Source organism: Synchiropus splendidus, chromosome 5, assembly GCF_027744825.2.
Source record: "Synchiropus splendidus isolate RoL2022-P1 chromosome 5, RoL_Sspl_1.0, whole genome shotgun sequence".
Taxonomy (NCBI): domain Eukaryota; kingdom Metazoa; phylum Chordata; class Actinopteri; order Syngnathiformes; family Callionymidae; genus Synchiropus; species Synchiropus splendidus.
The window spans coordinates 19,810,810-19,825,162 of record NC_071338.1 but is presented as its reverse complement, the minus strand read 5'-3'; the positions used below and the strand labels follow the sequence as shown (position 1 = coordinate 19,825,162).

The following is a 14,353-nucleotide window of genomic DNA, read 5'->3' as shown; positions in this document are numbered from 1 at the left end:
CTCGACACTATTTGATGATTTTATTTTTCGTTGCGTTTAGTTGTCGTGTGTGCATTTTCGATATATATTTTTTGTGTTGATATTTATACTAAATGAAAACACTGAATTCGCTAATTCTTTTCTTTCGTGTTCATTACAGAAGCGCGGAGCTGCTTATATTTTTGGATCAGTATCACGTGATTCCATCACCTTATTTTGTGATAATCGGCGGATAATGCCACTTCCGTAAATAATATAAATTTTTTCACCCACAAACGTGTGATTTTCCTTGTCAGTAAAATAATTCTACTGTAATATATATATATATATATATATATATATATATAAACTGAGAAGAAATGTGACCAGTGTCATGGAAATTTGAAGCTCCTCCTATACTTCCTCCTTCCATATAAAGAGTCATTTGAAAAGCAGCCAGGTTTCAAGTGCACCATGAAGGTCAAAGTGTCTCTTCTTCTTCTCCTCCTGTCATCATTGACAGGTAAGTTGTGGACATTTATCAATAATTCATTCACCATCAAACCAATAACTTTAACAACTTGACTGAACAATTTACTGATGTGCCCAAATTCATTGAATATGAAATTTTGTGAAATATGAACCATACAGTTAGATACAACGTGAAGAAGACACATATAAATGTCTAGAAATAGAGAGCTGAAAGAGCAGATTTTAGATGCTTTCATTCAGTACGCATTGGTACTTCCATTTCCTGAAAATAGCACTGCAAGTGCTGTCAAAGCAAGAAAAAATGCACTGCAGAATAAATGTGCGCCCCAGTTGATACCACAGATCTTATGATAGGTGTGATGAACAAAGGAGCATTTTGTATTGATTTTAAAAAAAAGATATGATGATATAACGTATGTTAGGACTGGAATTGTGAAACTCAATAGAACACAATTCATTTAAAACTGACAAAACCAAAAAAATAAAGAAAGTATACCCTAATAAAGCTAGAAATGAAATAAACCTTTAAATGATGTGGGGGTTTTTTCAACAATTTATCATGATATCACAGCAGGTGAGAATTAATGGGCTCCTCAATCAATAAGTCTTGTGGGAGATCTAGTTTGTGTCACTTTGAATTGTTTTGCAAGGGGGAATTGAATGTTTCCAATGCAATAAAAAGCTCAACAGACACAAAGACTCAACTGTACCTTCAAAAGCAAGAGACGACATTCACGTCAGCTTCTGTGAGTAGGTGGCAGAGATGACACCCAAAGCAGGAAACTAAAGCTAAAATGGTAGACAACAGTGAAAGTAGAATAGAAATGAAGCGCATGACTTGAAATAGAATGCATGATAGGGAGGAACAGCACACTTAACTAAGGTTGTGGTCGTACCTTGTCCACAGGCTTGTGTGACCTGCAGAAGAGTTATGTGACGCGTGGTGAGCTGGTGGCTCTGCACTGTCCTTCCTTCTCTGACTCTGATGGTTCCAACACGACCTGGACCAGTTACACTTCCCTGCCGAAGGACTTGTCCCAAATGTCTGCAGCCGAGCAGCGAGAGGCGGAGGTGCTGCTGCATCAGGATCACTTTGTCATCTTTAGCGCTTCAGAGAAACATCAGGGGAATTACTCCTGCACTGTTGGGTAAAATCTGTGTATTATGCTGCTTACTTTCCTTAGAACCTGAGGATTATATTAGATGCTAATTCATTTCGGGACAATTATTAGCACAAACACATTGGAAAAACAGCGGCATTGTTGATTTAAGGATTTTGATGCATTCAAAGTCTGTTAATATATGAAAATAATGGAAGATGAACAATGACAGCTAAGATAAATAAGAGGGTCAGACTTCATTCATTCTATTAATTGATGATAATTGATGCAAATAATTCAGCTCTCATGTGATGTGGTCACTAAAACATCCAGGATGAAGGAGAGAAAATGAGACTGTGCTGACAGACAGAAAATTTTAAAATAACCCTCAGGATAGAAACAGAAAAAACGTTGTCCACCTCATGTGAGCAGATTCTGCTTAAATTAGATCATGTGATTCCTGAAACTTGTAAATGATTTTGTTTTAATCCATGTCCCACCCATCATTAAAATTTGTATCAGCTTATTCACAGCATCAACTTCAACATGAAAATATGACAATATTAGAGTCTACCTTTTTAGATCTGGCACGGTTGGATTTAGTGGATGGTGAAACAAACAAAGCAGATTAAATCTGGTCACAGTCTTCATGTGTGAACTGCGCTGATGCTGCTATCTCCTTGCTGCGAAGTCACTTGAGTAACAGCAGTTACAGAACTCTTTTGTTGCATTGGCAGAGGCACTGAGCAGCAGATCTGGTTCACCTTGATAGTCCAGGAACACGTGGATCCAAACGGGTATTATGAGCATCATTGCAGTGAGAGGCAATCCTGCACTCTGCAATGTGCAGATCCCAGTGTTCCAGAAGAACTGACAAGCAACGTAACTTGGAACAAGGTATTGTGCTTCCACGACAGTGAGGTCTTTTTTGTTCGCGCTGGTGTCACAAAGCCTTCACTGAGTGTCTTCCAGGATGGTGACTCAGGGATGGAGGACCACGGTTTCTTCCCCAGTGTGACACAGACGGATGGCGGTCTGTACAACTGCACAAGGTTTTACCAGTATCAGGGCCGTACTTATTACAAGCACTTCATCGTGAAACTGATCGTGGAGTCAGAGGGTGAGACAAGCTCATCGATACTTTTGTCCAGACAAACCATCAATCTTGTTGTGTCTGTTTGCAGAGGACTTCCCGGTGTATGAAAAGATAATCGTACCAAAAGATAAACAAGTGTTTCAGGTGGATCTGGGTCAGTGTCACACATGGTCTAATTGTCCAAAGTTGTGTCAGTAACTGATATTCTTCTTCAGGACAAAAAGCCGAGATCCTGTGCGAAGCAAACGCCAGGGTCATCTGGATAGTTGGGGATGAGTTTGTGGACCAGAATGACAGTTTGCGCATCCATTCAAACTCTTCATGGTAACAAAGCTTTTTATTGCTATCATCTCAAACATGCGCAACTGAGCAGTCAATTCTGTTTCCTCTTCAGGAATAATGATGGAAAAGCATCTGCATGGTTGATTTTCAAGAGCGTGTTAGAGGAGGATCTGCCAAAAAACTACACTTGCAAACTAGATTCTCAATGGGTCACCGTCACACTGGCCAAAAATGGTAAGAGAGGAAGCGAAGCGCTCGCAGTTCCTCACCTGGTTTGTATCTCAACAGTTAGCCACCAGTGGGCTGTCAAAGCAAAAAGTCATCGGAAATGTTTTTATGTTTTTTGTTTTAGTTTAGCCAAGTTTGAGTAAAGACAGGAGCAACAGTCCATGTTAGACTCTTAAATGCTGCATAATGTGAAGTAACGTTCATAATTCAAAGTCATTGTTCTAAACACTTTCATGTCAGCATGAGTGTATTGTTGCAGATCATTTTTCCTGTCATCTCAAGTCATTTGCCTAGAAGCTAGTTCTCTTGTGACAGCATTCGTTTCTGTGCACGACTGGGTTGACCCCTCGGTCAACCCAGGACCCAGGCCGAAGAGAGGCGACCAAGGGGCATCCTCATGAGATGCCCGAAACACCTCAACTGACTCCTCTAAACGCGGAGAAGGAGCAGCTCTACTCCGAGTCTCTTCTGAGTGACAGAACTCCTCACCTTATCTCTAAGGGAGGCGCCCACCACCCGTCACAAAAAACTCATTTCAGCCGCTTGTATCCGGGATCTCAGTCTTACTTGAAAGAGTCATTGGACAAACTCTGACACCCAAATTTTTTTCTTTTTTATTCTACATTCATCTTGTGATTTTTGATTTGTTCTTGGTTACTATTTTTCATAAAGTAAACCTAGCATATTTTTCTTTTTTACAGTCTTTTGTCATCATCAACAAAAGCTACAACCGTTTCATTTTCTTTCCCCACAGTCCCCGTGTCCTACGTCCCCCTGGCTCTCAGTATTGTTGGTATAATTGCACTGCTGGTTATTGCTGTTGCCGTTTACGCCAAGTTCAAGATTGAAATCAAGCTGTACTTGCGGGACAGTCTGGGCTGCCATCGGCAGCACTCAGGTGAGCCAGTTAGGCCTTCAGCAGCTCTTGTGTTTGAGAGACAACCTGGTTACTGTGAAGCCTCTGTTGACAGATGCCAAGCAGTACGATGCTTTCCTGCTGTGCTACAAGAGTGAGACAGACTCGGGACTGAAGGAAAATGACTTGAAATGGTTGCACAGTATTTTGGAAGAGAAGTTTGGATACACCATCTGTGACTTCCACCGTGACGTCTTACCTGGAGAAGGTAGTTGATCATAATCTTGTCAGACATGAATATCAAATGTACATGGTGATTTATGGTCATGTTGCAGTGGTAGCTGAGGTGGTTTTGGACTGCATCGAGCAGAGCCGTGCGGTGGTTCTGGTCCCATCCACGACGGACCCTGGACTGGGGTCTAGCCTGCCCAGTACCATTCATGAAGCCCTTGTGGAGCGGAAAGCAAACTTGATTTTCCTAAAAACAAAGTCAAAGGTGGAAGGAGCCACTTCACTTTCCGAGTCCGTGGAGCTGTTGCATGAGCCAGGTCACTGTGTGAACTGGGAGGGCCTGAGCTCCATGCAGCCCTCATCATCTTTCTGGAAGCAGCTGCGCTATCGCCTGCCAGCACCATCTTCTTCCAGGGGGCCCAAAACCACACATCAAAAGATGCAAAATCCTTGTGACAATGTTTGATATCAGTAACTATCACACTTGCTCACTCAATGATTGAATGACAGTAAGCAGACCCCTAACTAATAATAGCGAATTGAAAATGTTGTCAACCATGATACGCATATCTTTATTCTCTTCTGTGTAATGCCTCAACCTGCAAGTTTCCCCACGACTGAGTGACATAATCATGAAGCTAAGGATCGACACAGATAAACATGACCAGAGTTTAATAAATGACTAGAATTCATACTAAACATTCATGTCTTCATGCTGTAATTCCTGACTTAATGCTACCAGTGATTTCTGGTAGCATACGCATTAGCACTGCTTTGTTACTCTCTGTAAGCAGTCTGGCAGATCTGTGCCATGTATTTATGGCACCGCAACACAAGCAAATACCAGCGCAGACCACATGATTCTATAGCAGCAGCAACTCTATAAAAACTCATGTTAAAAACTACCTATTGTGAGTTGCTTTACCCCAATACTTGGGGTACAACGGAACCTACAAGCTACTGGTGAAAACTGTGTTATTCATTTCACCAGAGTGATGGGTTGAGTAGTCGATGTACATGGCTAAATATATGGGTTAATTCTATCTCAAACTTTAGTCACAATCATTTTGTCAAAATACATTCAAGGGCACTTACTTAGTCCTTTCCATGCTTATTCAGCCAGTGCAACGACAGCACTGACGGGATGCTTGTCGCCGGCCTCCGTGTCACCCAGAACGTGGGTCGCTCTTTAGAAAGCAACCCAGAAACCGTGTTCACTAAAACAACCCCAGAGTTGTGGTTTCATTATAACATATGTGACATAGAAAACCAGTACTCTATCCAAATAATAACCCATCATTTTTATCCAACACAAATACCCCAGAAATTGGGTTGTAGAAATGACAGAGGAGTTTTCAGCTTTGTGTAGAAAACCACAACTTCCTTTAAACATACGGTGGAGTTGTGGTTTTTAAAGGCCTGTTCAGCGAGAATTGCAAGTATTTGCTGCGCGTACGGTTACAGGAAATTTTGTTGTTGGAGCTCAAGCCATTGGTGGTGGTGCTGCAATTCTATATTTTGTCATTACCATTTTGCATCAAGTAGCTATAAACACATGGTGAACTGAGAACGGCCATTGCATCATGGGGGATTGTGTTCTGCCTCACCAAGTCTGTCTTCATTAGCTCGACTTTTGGGAATTATTTTAGGAGCGAAATGATGCTTAGGCTTGTTGACAAAGGTGCACTAAACTAGTTGAGAGGCTGAGTTAGCCTGAGGGCATTCATTAGATTTAGGGAGCATGTCGCGGGTGTCTGGTGTCGGAAGGTGCGGGTACCGGGGCATTTGGTTCCGGAAAAGTTCATTTGGATTGTTTTGCTTAAATGATTTAAAATGCCTTGCTTTTCAGATGTCCTTATGTGTCTTGGTAGCATGTGATGCTAAAGCTAATGAGGAAGACGAAAGCTATCATTCAATCTGAACATCAGTGAAGGCACAAGTGAATTATCATCCAGAGGGACGATCAACGTGATAGTCAGATAAAGGTTGGTGCAAATCCGGCGGAAAGATGATCACGTTCGTCTCTTTCCAATGGCAGTTTTTAGTCTCACCCCAACACCGACGGCCTCCAGTTTTGAATAATTCCATGACAAATAAGGTACAGATTTGTCTCATGCTTTTGATATGATACAATGAATGAAAAAAGAAATAAAGTGTTCCAAGCCTTAAAATAGTCTTTTGTAGGAGTGAATGTAGAGTGTCTGCTGCAGGTGCGCTGTTCCTCTATGTATGTGGCCGCTGCATGTGGGAGGGGTTGCCGAGTGAGTGACGTCTCTCCAGAAGTGAAGAGGTGCCCGGTGCGTGTCCAGCTCTGAATGTGCGCTTCTGTGCAGTTTGGCTGTGACAAAGTCATAAACCAAGTAACGCTCTGTCCCAGACTCGCCTCATCCCTGTCCCAGCTCCAGCCCACAACAGGACATCAAACCCTGGAGTGTGCGCTCCAGCCTCGGAGGTGTGGAGAGCGAGCTGTGACACTCTACCACGGTCCAGTGCGGAGACAGGAAAGGTTTTACACCTCAATATGAAGAAAAATGTAGCTAATGGGACACGTCTGTGTACAGAGGCTGCGTTATACACAATAACAAAGCCCACCGTGGGTCAGCTGATCGGTCCGCGCATGTTATGTTTTTTCCGTTGAAATCCGTTGAAAAAAATCTCGAAATTTTTGTTCGAATTCCGATTTGTTCGGATTCTGGGACGTTCGAAAACCAAGGTACCACTGTATTGAAATGAGCCAGTAGGTTCCTACTGTGCCTCCTAGTCAGTAGAGTAGTCAGCGACCACTCCATTCAATCGTTGGTTTTGCTGCCATGAATTATGGATCTGAAAACACATGTTTTTTTTCCTTAATAACGCAGCTAAGGAATATGATTCCCAGACTAGTTGCGTCCAGTCAATTTTGATATAGTATCAGTAACCTTTTGGCCACCCTAGGAGGCCCTCATAGAACCAACCAGGAGGCACAGGAGGAGCCTACTGCTCCAGATGAATGGGTGATATGCTCTGGGAAAACCACCCATTCAATGGGATGATTATGTCCGTACAGGGTTGGAGACAGTGGGACGCCACGGAAGATGTGCTCAGAACACCCCAGTATTCCCCCACAGGAGCCTTGTTCCTATGACTGCAGCATTGATACTCAACCCTACATGACACTATGGTTCTCTTATTTTATCACTTTTAGCGCTTATTTATCCACTGGATTGGCAGTTATTTTTGTGGCAGCTTCTGTGACTCAAGCAGAGGATTTTGGTGACGTGCCAGTTGTGGTCTGGAAGTTTCATTCGACCACAAATGCAGGCTGTGTGACGTTCGTGGCAAGTGACTGCAGGTGCTGAGTTCAATCGCTGAGCAGAAGTCGCTCTGGGTGAATATTTAAAAATACTTCAACAATATTTTACTGTGATATACTGTACATGAGTTGACTCATAATGCTTAAACAAATCTTATTTAATTTGTCATTCAGTTATTCGTTTACTGCAACCATTCAAATTACGGACAAAAATTGAGAGAGAACTCATGAGAACTATTGGATTCAAAAGGTGACATCAGAACAAAACTTCTCAGGAAACAGGAGAACGGTAGACTAAAAGTTTTCGGTGAAAGAGGGCTATGTGTACTGACACAGGAAATCACCCGAGCAGGCGTGGGTGGTTAACAAACAATTAGAAACCAATGAGAAATATGGTTTTGTGACAGTCGCGACCTGGCATCACATCTTGAGCTTTCATTGTGGATTTGGAGAGACAATGCAGACCGGACGAATACTGCTTTTTCTCATTGCTCCGATCGTCTCTGAGTGCTGCTGTGGGAAAAACTCCAATAAGGAAAGAGGTATTTCAAGGTTAGGTTGGATAGTTTTACTGAAATTATTGCTGAAATTTGTGCTGTGCAGGTTTCCAGCAGGACACTAAACATCTTTACTACAGAGCAGTGGAGGGTGAAATCTTCATGCTGCCCTGCAACAACAGGAAGGTGACGTGGTTCAGGATTGGAGAAAGTCCAGGAGAACAGAAAAGCTCCTTTGAATGTGAGACAAAGTTCTTCACTGATGTCACGCACTCTGGAAATTACACAGACGGAAACGGGTAAATAGTAACCTTCGCATTGCATTGTTCTTAATGATTTAAACGCAAACATATTTTATTGAAAAAAAGTGTGCAGCGGTGATGTGGAGGGTTTCCCTCAGTAGCGACGCCCAGTGTTGTGAAGACACAGTTCAAATTCCTGCAGTATTGCCACATTGTTTGAAGAACGGGTGGTTGGAATGTATTGTTTTTTTTCTTCAGAGATGAAAGATGGTTTTAGTGTTAGTGCAACTGTGGTTTGTGATCAAACTACTGATAATAGGTTGATATTGTGTCAGAATGTGGTCTGCCACAGTCTGTCAGCTGTGTTTGGTCATTCAGTTTTCAGTCTGTGACAGTTGTCGTCTGCACCCAGAGATGGACTCAAGCGTCACAGCTCTCCTTAACTAAAGTCAAAACGCAGAAAAAAAGTGCACCAAGCCAAACCTATGCCAACTTGTAGCCATATATATGAGGTTTTCAGAATGGAATGTCACTCAAAGATTTAAACTCGGATTTGAGAAAACCAGGATAATCTATTTTTGCTCTATTTTCTCAGCATCGGTTAATTACAAATCTTTTTTTTTTTGGTCAATTTTGACATTTTTGGTGATTTTTGTAAGATTTGAAAAGGTGTAGAATTCTTTTTTTTTCTTTAAAAAAAGGCAAATGGCAAAAATTGATCAAAAAATTAGATTTGCAATTGACCGATGATAAGAAAATAGAGCAAAAACAGATTTTCCCGATTTTCTCAAAGAGTCAAGTTACATCTTTGAGTGACACACCATTCTGAAAACCTCACATACATGGCTACAAGTTGGTGTAGGTTTGGTGCACTTTTTTCTGAGTGGTGATTTTACTTAAGGAGACCTGTGCATGCTACTTCTCTTAAGTAAAGAGGGTGGTCTCCAGTCCTCACAAGTCTGTGAAAACAATTTGGACCAGAAAATGACTGAATGAAAATGAAACTTTCAGTCACCTTTTTCCTTTTGGTTCTGTGGTTTCATCTAATGACCCATGTTTCATTTGGAAACTGTCTTTAATGTCAGACAGTTCTCCTATGGTGACTCACTGGGTGAGTGTGAAGTAAAAGCATCTAGACATCTTTGTGTTAACCCTCAAAAAGATCATTTAAAAAATGTGTTCAAACCAGTCAACTGGACTTTATAGCAGCCATGTTGGATCATCTGCGAATTTGTTAAAGCAGATCACTGAGTCGCCATTTGGGTTTAATTGAATTCAAGTTAGTCAGTAGGAGCAGGACTCATCAAATGTTGATCTGGACCCTCACAGAGCCACTTCACACCGTTATGGCTTATGGTTCCTCAACGGTATTTTGTGTTCAGTCGACAAAGGAATGGTGTTGGAACCAGGTAGTTGGTTCGCCGGCGTAACTAACAAATTCTCTGCTCACAAAATGAGAAGGAAGTCGAGGAAGTAGTGTTAATATATTGTGAAATAATGTTGAAATAATTAATATAATTATTTCACATATATAATAATGGAAATCATGTTAAATATGTTGTTCACTCTGGCGTGAGACAAGGACATGGACTAAGACAATAGTCACGTCTGCACCATACTCACGCACTCGTGGGAGGGATATTTCTGCCATCGAGACTTGAATACAAAAAAACTAATTGAATTCTAAAAACAAAAATAATTTCGAAAAATGATGTTATGATGCCCTGTAAACATCACACCTCAAACAGCGATTCTGAGTGCTGTCAGTCTTGATTCGGCATCACCCACAGAGCAAGGACACGCCCCCAACACCATTTCTCTGCCACTAGTTTTGAACTCCTAAAAAAAAGATTCGTCATCATTAACAAAAGTTTCAAATCTGAAAAAAATATTTGAATTCGTAAATAGAATTTGAAACCGAAAAAAACCCCTTCATATTACTAACTATTAATTTTCATGCTGCATGAAAAAGTTTTTCAAATACAATGTATTTTACTATTTTACTATGTATAGCAAACCTTAATAACAGGGCTTCAAAACATCATGTTCTGGAATGAATTGTTTTATTTTCAAATTGAATTTGGTTGTATTGAAATCTCAATGGCAGCGATATACAACGTCTCCTCATCATCAAAAGTCATTCCATGCTTCATTACTGAATAAACAACAATAATTTCAGTAACAATTTCAGAATATTGGAGCGACTGGTCATTTTGTTGACGTGTTGACTTTTATAGGTGGTGGTTCGATAGAAAGCCCAAAGTTCTGGGAATCCAGAACGGCATCGGTTCCAGAACCGGGTCCGTGTTGGTGTGAAAGTGGGAATCCTCGAACCAAATTCAATAAACCATCATTGATCATGTACTTTTAAATATGTATTCTCTCATAGGTTGAGGGATAGTTGGATGGGATGACCATGTTTTTGCGACATCAACAGTGTGTGACGTAGGAAGTCAAAATTCAAACCTCCTCGGCCGTGCTTTGTCAGATTTAATAACTCATTTAAATTTTAAAGGTTGTTACAAGCTGAGGGGCCAAGTAACAACCTTTGAGGGACTGCAATCTGTATTACTGTTATCTAACCATCTTGATATGGTGAAAATGCTGGCATAGCATATGCATGACGAACTTCACTGCTAGCATTTGCATCAGCACTGCATTAAAACCATGGTAAAGGTCAAGTGTCAAGTTTCATTTATATGAGGTTTTGGAAATTGCTTGATCGATTTGAGTTTGATGTGCAATTGTAACATGTTTGCTGTTGCACCTGGGTTCGACTCCAGGTCAGGGAACTGACCTTTGCTCCTCAAATTCCTGCAGAGAAGGGATGAATGAAGTCTGTGTGTTAAAAGGTTGGGTAGCAGGTGAATGTTGAACATGTAGCACAGAGCATCACTGAAAACAAACCCTGCTGCCTCTTCATAATCATAACCCCCAAATCACCGGGTTCCGGACAGGGAGCGGTTCCTTCACCTGCATGTCGTGAGTAAGGCCAGTCTGCCATGTTCGGAGCCTGATGGAGAGAGTCGTGTGATGCTGAAGTTGAACGCCGGGGAGAGGATCTTGTGTCCAGGTTTCAACTGCAGTGACAACTCCCAGGTCACCTGGTACAAGGTGAGCAACCCAAACATGGCTGACAGTTCAGGCTATTTCCAATTCTTATGCGATTTTACAGGACAGCAAACCAGTGTCCGAGCAGAACAGAGAGTCTTGCTCTGACAACGGGCTTTTACTCCTCTGCACTGTCAGCGAATACGACACCGGAGTGTTCTTTTGTGACAGAAATATCATTGAACGACAAGTTCACTGGACTTACCGGAGATCTGTACAAGTCACTGTCCGCGGTAGGTGAGGTGAGGTAGGTGAAAGAAGGCGTGAACATGGACGACTCACTGCACATCTGTCTTTTCTGATCAGCACAAATCAGAGCAAATGAACCTCCGCACATTGTACATCGCAAAACAACAGAGGAAGTGGAGATCGGTACGTACTTCTTTGAGAAGGAGAATTATTATCAGAGCTTATTTTAAGAGCAGAATTTGTGTGGCAAATGAGTGATTTGTAATTTGATATTTTATTTATAATAATAGAGGGATTTCAGTTCTAAGCAACAAGCAAAATACAAGCAAGTGGAGAGATAAAAATTAGTTACTTAAACATCTTTTGGTGTGGAATTCAAAGGAACAAAATGGCGTATAATATATTAATATAGATGTCATCATTGTGCTTTCAGGACATTCTCACAGCCTGGTGTGTCAGGTACACTTTCCCTTTGAGCTCAACTTTTCTCGAGAGGTTCAGTGGTATAAAAACCCGGGTGGGAACATGGACAACCAAATTCAGCTGCGAGTGGACAAGCAGGAGTATGTTGACTCTTTACACTATGAAATATTTCATGCGGAAGTTAATCTCATACATTTTTTTCAGGCTTAGACAAGAATGGCTGCCGATTGACCGGCACCAGGTCACGGCGACAACTCTAATAGACAAGGTGACAACACAACATCTGCGCGACACCTTCACCTGCGTTGCCTCCAACAAAGCTGGAACTAACAACGTCACCATCAGTCTCCGAAGGAAGATCATGGGTACGATCACTAGTTCTGTTGTCCCACACAAGCAGTGTCATTCATCTTTATCTGAAATATATCAAATAGCAAACAACGTGGTGCAGAATCCGTGGGTGAGCTCCAGTGATGAGGAGCTTTAGTGGTGGCTATTATGAAAAAACAAATACAGTAAGAGGTTAGAAGTGCACAGTGTGGAGTGGAGAGTTATGTAAAGCTGGATAACAGTAAAAGTATTTGGTGAAATATTACACTAAACCAGGAAATGTTAACAACATATCAAATTGATGTGATTTCTGGATTGCAGGGAAACACCCATGTCTGGTTGGTTATCCAGTCGCCTTCCTGGTGGTGGTGACTGTACTGGCACTTGTGTTACGGAGGAACTGGCTTGAACTACAACTTCTCACCAGGACACACTGCCAGTATGGGAAACGTCTCAGAGGTCAGGATTTAACACAAACGCAGCACTCATCTTCTCAAAACATCTTTTATGTTCTGCCTTGTCGAGAGAGTTAAGTGTTTGATGGACGACTCACTGTCTACCTTCACTTTCAGATAAGGAATTTGATGTTTTTCTTTCATACGATTCAAGTCCAACCGCGGCAGAGGTCATGATCGACTCGCCTACGGCTGAATTGAAAGGTAACAAGTCCTACACCTATTTAAATAAAAATGAATTGACCTCTTATCTTTTGAAATAGCAGGCTGTCCTTTGATCTCAGCGGAGCCGGTGGGGTTTGAACTCAGCAGAATATTGGAGGACTGCTGGGGATATCGGCTTTGCATGACTGAGAGAGATTTGCTACCCGGAGGAGGTAAGACCTTTGTTTGTTAGTGCCCATGCATTTTTGTTTTTTTACAGCAGACTTTGTTTTCCAGTGTACAGGGATGACGTAGAGAGTGCGATTCAGAGGAGCCAAATGGTCATATGTGTCCTGTCGCCTGACTACCTTACCAATGCCAACACCCTGTATGTTCTAGAATCGGGAGTCCAGGTGATTACTGTCGATCACATGACAGTCGAGGCTGAAATATTTGATTTGTATCGAACAAGATGATGCACAACTTGCCATTTTCAGCACCTAACACCTGTCCATAAGGAAGCATGATAGACAGCACATAAGATCTCACATTCAGGTCCAGACCAAACTGGGCGAGTACCGTACATTTCAATATGCCAAATTTCATGCTAAACTTCATTTACATATTCAGTTTCGTTTGTCATCCATGTACACCACAAAGCCATTCAGCACCAGCTTTCGGGCTTTCTCACGACTTTCACTTCACACCCATTATTTCAAAACCACCGATTTTGTTTTTTGCTTGACTTTGGCATGGAATCTAGACATGCAACTATTAACATATTCTCTTCTGTTTTCAAAGGCTCTGTTGAAAACCTCCATCCAAAAACTTCTGCTGATACAGACCAGTCACACTCCCACAGGTATCGCCCAGGTTCATTCTGCAGTGGTCCACCGGGCCATGAAGGTTCTTCCTAGTCTAGTTTGGAACTCAGGGGGAACAGACGGAGCCCGCAGTAGCTTCTTGAAGTCGCTGAGGCAGAGCCTACCCTCGCAGCAAGTGGACAAAGGTTCACATAAACAAGGCTAAAACCGAGACACTCAACTGCATGTTCAGGCTCTTCATTCACAGTTGGAACCTTCGAGCACAAAAGTGCGCTCGGGAAATTCCGGTGAACATGGCACCAACACCTTTGCATCTAATGTACTTTTGAGTCTGAGACATTGATCGTGGTTAACACCGTGGCAGCATCTGCTCAACATATGCGTCTTCTGAAACCGGGTTTTTAATAAAAAACAAAAGTTTTCAGAAGAACACATACACTTGAATGACAGGTGGTCTGTGAGTTTTGTACATTTCTTTTCTTTACTTAGCACATTGGTTTCTCTGCATTCTTGCAAAAAATAAACTGAAATACGTAAGACGTAATGGTCGCTTTTGTCAAAAACGGATCACATGCATTTACACTTCTGAACTAAAAACTAAAC

The 14,353-nt window shown here is 41.8% G+C and overlaps 2 protein-coding genes across 5 annotated transcripts; both read left to right on the top strand.

The window, feature by feature from the left end:
* Positions 1–401: 401 nt before the first annotated feature.
* LOC128759166 (interleukin-1 receptor accessory protein-like) lies at positions 402–4,920 on the top strand. Of its 2 annotated transcripts, none has more exons than XM_053865917.1 (10): positions 402–481; positions 1,358–1,521; positions 2,288–2,447; positions 2,523–2,670; positions 2,735–2,800; positions 2,862–2,970; positions 3,041–3,162; positions 3,911–4,054; positions 4,128–4,280; positions 4,348–4,920. In XM_053865917.1, the coding sequence occupies exons 2-10, from the start codon at positions 1,436–1,438 to the stop codon at positions 4,707–4,709; spliced, it is 1,350 nt and encodes a 449-aa protein (XP_053721892.1). In that variant the 5' UTR covers positions 402–481; positions 1,358–1,435; the 3' UTR covers positions 4,710–4,920. The 2 variants fall into 2 exon arrangements, with proteins under 2 accessions (XP_053721892.1, XP_053721890.1); XM_053865915.1 differs by having other exon boundaries at positions 408–481; positions 1,358–1,598.
* A 3,047-nt stretch (positions 4,921–7,967) lies between these two features.
* Positions 7,968–14,233, top strand: LOC128759405 (interleukin-18 receptor accessory protein-like). 3 transcript variants are annotated; one of them, XM_053866300.1, is made up of 12 exons: positions 7,968–8,077; positions 8,139–8,331; positions 11,232–11,388; positions 11,450–11,618; positions 11,692–11,757; positions 12,008–12,137; positions 12,202–12,362; positions 12,649–12,786; positions 12,900–12,986; positions 13,049–13,159; positions 13,224–13,339; positions 13,728–14,233. In XM_053866300.1, exons 1-12 carry the CDS (start codon positions 7,993–7,995, stop codon positions 13,953–13,955), a joined length of 1,641 nt encoding a protein of 546 aa, XP_053722275.1. In that variant the 5' UTR covers positions 7,968–7,992; the 3' UTR covers positions 13,956–14,233. The 3 variants fall into 3 exon arrangements, with proteins under 3 accessions (XP_053722275.1, XP_053722274.1, XP_053722276.1); XM_053866299.1 differs by having other exon boundaries at positions 13,046–13,159; XM_053866301.1 differs by lacking the exon at positions 7,968–8,077 and having other exon boundaries at positions 8,144–8,273; positions 13,046–13,159.
* Positions 14,234–14,353: the final 120 nt, after the last annotated feature.

What these genes read in the sequence shown, in the direction of transcription:
- LOC128759166 (XM_053865915.1), top strand. Translation starts at nt 433, where the DNA reads ATGAAGGTCAAAGTGTCTCTTCTTCTTCTCCTCCTGTCATCATTGACA. An exon ending in GCAACGTAACTTGGAACAAG is followed by an intron (nt 2,448 to 2,522) that starts GTATTGTGCTTC and finishes AGTGTCTTCCAG; the next exon opens with GATGGTGACTCAGGGATGGA. An exon ending in AGTGTTTCAGGTGGATCTGG is followed by an intron (nt 2,801 to 2,861) that starts GTCAGTGTCACA and finishes ATTCTTCTTCAG; the next exon opens with GACAAAAAGCCGAGATCCTG.
- LOC128759405 (XM_053866299.1), top strand. Translation starts at nt 7,993, where the DNA reads ATGCAGACCGGACGAATACTGCTTTTTCTCATTGCTCCGATCGTCTCT. An exon ending in AAACTCCAATAAGGAAAGAG is followed by an intron (nt 8,078 to 8,138) that starts GTATTTCAAGGT and finishes TGTGCTGTGCAG; the next exon opens with GTTTCCAGCAGGACACTAAA. An exon ending in AACAGAGGAAGTGGAGATCG is followed by an intron (nt 11,758 to 12,007) that starts GTACGTACTTCT and finishes TTGTGCTTTCAG; the next exon opens with GACATTCTCACAGCCTGGTG.